The 5,077-nt window shown below is 36.8% G+C and overlaps 1 protein-coding gene across 1 annotated transcript; it reads left to right on the top strand.

The window, feature by feature from the left end:
* Positions 1-2,324: 2,324 nt before the first annotated feature.
* On the top strand, positions 2,325-5,077 carry LOC100816111 (heat shock 70). The gene is made up of 2 exons (NM_001360321.1): positions 2,325-2,637; positions 3,144-5,077. The coding sequence occupies exons 1-2, from the start codon at positions 2,424-2,426 to the stop codon at positions 4,877-4,879; spliced, it is 1,950 nt and encodes a 649-aa protein (NP_001347250.1). The 5' UTR covers positions 2,325-2,423; the 3' UTR covers positions 4,880-5,077.

The following is a 5,077-nucleotide window of genomic DNA, read 5'->3' as shown; positions in this document are numbered from 1 at the left end:
TAAAAAAAAACATTTTAAAATCACTTTTATCATATGTTAGACAAGGCCAAAATGGAACCATAATTTGATTAGTCTTAGAGTTAGCTTGAAGTTGGTAGGTGTTCAACATAAATTTTTCTTATAGGACCTTAATATAGATTATGGTCCTTAATTATACCCATTTAATCTAAACTAAACTTTATTCATTAAAATATTGATAAACTTTAGTATACTTTTTAAATTTGTTGTTCTTTACTATATTAGATTTAAATATATTTGTAGTTTATTAAATGTGAAGTTTTTCTTTTTTAATCTTTCAAATTGAAATATTTTTTTAGTTCATTAAATTCAAAAAATATTTTTTTAGTTCATTAAATTCAAAAAATATTTTTTTAGTCCCTTAGTCAAGATGACATTAACTAAATGTCTAATTTTCAAAATATGTTTTTTTTTCTTCACCTATATGGTCGTTCCTTCGCACTGGGCCATCACATTGTGTCCCTCACCTCCCCCACCTACGACTTCCTCACTCTTGACCCCCCTCCCCCACACCCACACTCACACTATGATTGACCAGTTTCGAAGCAAACACATTGTAAAGCCAAAACGTATTGTTGACTCTATGATAAAGTCTTGGTGAAATCACTTTTAGATCAGCCACTCTATAAGCACCACACATAATATAAGAAACAATTGAATAATCCTTAAACACACTACACTACACACATTTAATTTCTCATCCAAAACCATAATCTTCATATTTTATTCCAATTCCAATGAGATTCTAAGGAGCATAGAAGAGCCCTAAAATTAAAGTTTTGTTTCTAAGAGATCCAAGTTTTTTCATGGCACATCAAAGAACCAAGTTGTTGTTCCTTCTATCTGTTCTCTGTCATTCTCTTAACACCATTGTTGGGTACTATCTCGCTCTCTCATTTCTTTAAACCACACAGCACACCAGATATGTTATGCAATGCACTTTGTAATTCCGTTTAATCTCGTGTTAGAAAAAGAGGTATTATGATATTCTTCAAGTATTGAAAGGTGCATCAGATTTATAATTTCGTTAAATCGTGTAGAAATTAAAGAAAATCTTTGTGAAATTGGAGATGAGAGAAACACATTAGTTTAAATAAAAAAAAATATGAAAGAATAAGGAAAATATTTAAAATAAGAATTAAATTAGAGAAATATTGGGAGGTAAGTTTTTTTTTAGAACGAATGAGGAATATTATATATATATATATATATATATATATATATTTGTGAGAATAAGGGACCGTAGTTTACATTTATTTGTGAGAATTTTTTTAAAACAAAATTGAAGAGAATAAGGTAAATAAGTATCTTAGTTTATAGTCATTCAAAAAAATATCCTAATTTATATAAGTGTTTTTTATTTAGTAATTTATTTCTAAATATTTAATTAGACTATTCCGTGTGTTAAATATATTTTAAAGAAAAAGATCATATCGGAGGAGGATAAAAAATTGTAAAAAAGACAATTTGATTTGTAACGAGTGAATTTTGAAAAGATAAATCGTTGATTTTTTTAGTTGTGTATTCTATAGTATTTTTCTTTCTCTTTTAAAAGATTAAATTAAAATATTTTATAAAAAATATCTTGAACATAAGATATCTTTTAATTTCATATTTTATATGAAAAGATAAGAGTAGATATATTTTTATTTAGTATTTTCTTTTTTCACTTTTAAAAGGTTAAATTGTTTTTATTTATAAAATATTAAATTAAAAGAGATATCTTATATGTTCAAGATATAATTTAAAGGAAAAACATAATTAGAGAAGGATTGAAAAGAAAAAAAAATCGTAAAAACCAGGGTGATTACTGATTAGTAATGAGTGAATTTTGAAAAAGATAAAACAGGCTTTTTGAGCGGGCAAGAAACAAACCCAAATATAAAACCACTAACGCGCTTTACACGGAGTTAGTGAAATCCAATTGGTCAGTTATCTAAAGCGCACGGACGACGTCATTAATCCAGCCAATAGCGCGGGAGAATCACTATTACAATCTATCCAATACCAAAAAGATAAACTAAAAAAAGCAACTTCCCCTCGTCAGCGGTTAAAAATCCTAGTCTACGCGCGTGGAGCTCCAACGCGTGCCACGCCACCGCGGATTCGTAATCGGAAAATTCTCGAATCACCTAGAGAACGTTGGAGAAACCCCACACCCCCCACGCAACACTTCGCTTTTTCCATTAAGAAACAAATATATCTACCGTCCAAATTTACTGATCCAACGGTTCACAGCCCATGCCCCGAACCTTCCAGAATTCAAACACGTTCTTTAAAACACACCGCTTCCCTTTCCTCTCTTCAATTCAGTTCAAGAAATTGCTTTGCTGTAAGTTTCTGATTCCTTTCTTCAGAATTCCAAGTTTTCATTTCGTTAGGGACAAAAGATTGTGAGATAGAGTATGGCTGGAAAAGGCGAGGGTCCTGCTATCGGAATCGATTTGGGAACGACGTACTCTTGCGTCGGCGTGTGGCAACACGATCGTGTTGAAATCATAGCCAACGATCAGGGTAATAGAACTACCCCATCCTACGTGGCTTTCACCGATACAGAACGGTTGATCGGCGATGCGGCGAAGAACCAGGTCGCTATGAACCCAATCAACACTGTTTTTGGTAAGTACTCTCAAATCGTCCACTATTACCTTGATTCTCTGCTTTTTTTCTCTGTTTCACTGATTTTGGATGTCTACACATCGTGATTTATAATCATAAATTTCAATTATCTGTAATCTAACCCTAGTCAGTATTAATCTTTCACGATTCTTTCTTTTTAATTAAAAAATAGTGTAGCGAACTTAAACAGTTGTTTCATGTGTTAGTAAGCGTTTGTGAGACGTTTATTAACTTCTTACTTTGTGATTTTTTTTTTCAATTGTTCTTGATTTGAGTTTATTAATAAACTAGTATTTATTTGAATTAGTTGAGTCGTTTTTGGCGTGAGTCGTTTTTGGCGTGGTTTATTAAATAAGTACTTGCTTAATTGAATTGTTTTATATGTTTTGCATGATAAATTTATTAAATGGACACTTGCTTAAATAATCTGCGCGAAAGCTTTCCTGATTATGAGATTATATTGTGAATCGATTGGTGATTGTGTTGGTTTGGTTTGGCGCGTGCAGATGCTAAGCGTTTGATTGGAAGACGTTTTTCTGATGCATCGGTACAAAGTGACATGAAACTGTGGCCGTTCAAGGTTATTCCTGGCCCTGCTGACAAGCCTATGATTGTGGTGAATTACAAGGGGGATGAGAAGCAGTTTTCGGCGGAAGAGATATCTTCCATGGTTCTTATAAAGATGAAGGAGATCGCGGAGGCGTATCTAGGATCGACGATAAAGAATGCAGTTGTCACCGTCCCTGCTTACTTCAACGACTCACAGCGTCAAGCTACAAAGGACGCTGGTGTCATTTCCGGGCTCAACGTGATGCGAATTATCAACGAGCCTACAGCGGCCGCCATTGCTTATGGACTCGACAAGAAGGCCACTAGCTCTGGGGAGAAGAATGTTCTCATCTTCGACCTCGGTGGTGGGACTTTTGATGTCTCCCTTCTCACCATTGAGGAGGGTATTTTCGAAGTGAAAGCCACTGCTGGTGATACTCACTTGGGAGGTGAAGATTTTGATAACAGAATGGTGAACCATTTTGTTCAGGAATTCAAGAGGAAGAACAAGAAGGATATTAGTGGAAATGCCAGAGCATTGAGGAGGTTGAGAACAGCATGTGAGAGGGCCAAGAGGACTCTCTCTTCCACTGCTCAAACCACCATTGAGATTGATTCCTTGTATGAGGGTATTGACTTCTACACAACCATCACCCGTGCCCGTTTCGAAGAGCTTAACATGGACCTATTCAGGAAGTGCATGGAGCCCGTGGAGAAGTGTTTGCGGGATGCTAAGATGGACAAGAGCACCGTCCATGATGTTGTTCTTGTCGGTGGTTCTACTAGGATTCCCAAGGTTCAACAGTTGTTGCAGGACTTCTTCAACGGAAAGGAGCTTTGCAAGAGCATTAACCCAGATGAAGCTGTTGCCTATGGTGCAGCAGTGCAGGCTGCCATTCTCAGTGGCGAGGGTAATGAGAAAGTGCAGGATCTTCTGTTGTTGGATGTTACTCCTCTCTCCCTTGGGTTGGAGACCGCGGGAGGAGTCATGACTGTGTTGATTCCCAGAAACACAACCATTCCCACCAAGAAGGAGCAGGTATTTTCGACCTATTCCGACAACCAGCCTGGTGTGTTGATTCAGGTCTATGAAGGTGAACGTACGAGGACTCGTGATAACAATTTGCTTGGCAAATTTGAGTTATCTGGAATTCCTCCTGCTCCGAGAGGTGTTCCTCAGATCACCGTTTGCTTTGACATTGACGCCAACGGTATATTGAACGTGTCTGCGGAGGACAAAACCACTGGACAGAAGAACAAGATTACAATTACCAACGACAAAGGAAGGCTTTCTAAGGAGGAGATTGAGAAGATGGTGCAGGAAGCTGAGAAGTACAAGGCTGAGGATGAGGAGCATAAGAAGAAAGTGGAGGCCAAAAATACATTGGAGAATTACGCCTATAACATGAGGAACACAATTAAAGATGATAAGATTGCTTCCAAGCTGTCTGCTGATGATAAGAAGAAAATTGAGGATGCAATTGAGCAGGCTATCCAATGGCTCGATGGAAACCAACTTGCTGAAGCTGACGAATTCGAGGACAAGATGAAGGAGTTGGAGAGCATTTGTAACCCCATCATAGCAAAGATGTACCAAGGAGCTGGTGGTGATGCGGGTGGAGCCATGGATGAGGATGGTCCTGCTGCTGGCAGTGGAAGCGGTGCTGGACCCAAAATTGAGGAAGTCGATTAAGCAGACCAATTGTCATGGGTTGTTCTTGATTTTGCGAAGACCCTTTTGAAGTTTAGATAATAACCTGTCTTGTCATTATGTTTTGGATTTGGATTTTACTTTTCTCGTTTTTTTAATGTACTTTTCCCCGTTTCAACTTAACAATGATATAAGTTGCATATGGTCTATTGATTGTTTCGTCTCCATATTTGCTTAATT

Source organism: Glycine max, chromosome 12 (genome assembly GCF_000004515.6).
Source record: "Glycine max cultivar Williams 82 chromosome 12, Glycine_max_v4.0, whole genome shotgun sequence".
Taxonomy (NCBI): domain Eukaryota; kingdom Viridiplantae; phylum Streptophyta; class Magnoliopsida; order Fabales; family Fabaceae; genus Glycine; species Glycine max.
Note: the sequence above shows the minus strand (reverse complement) of the source record. Positions and strands in the feature narration are given on the sequence as shown.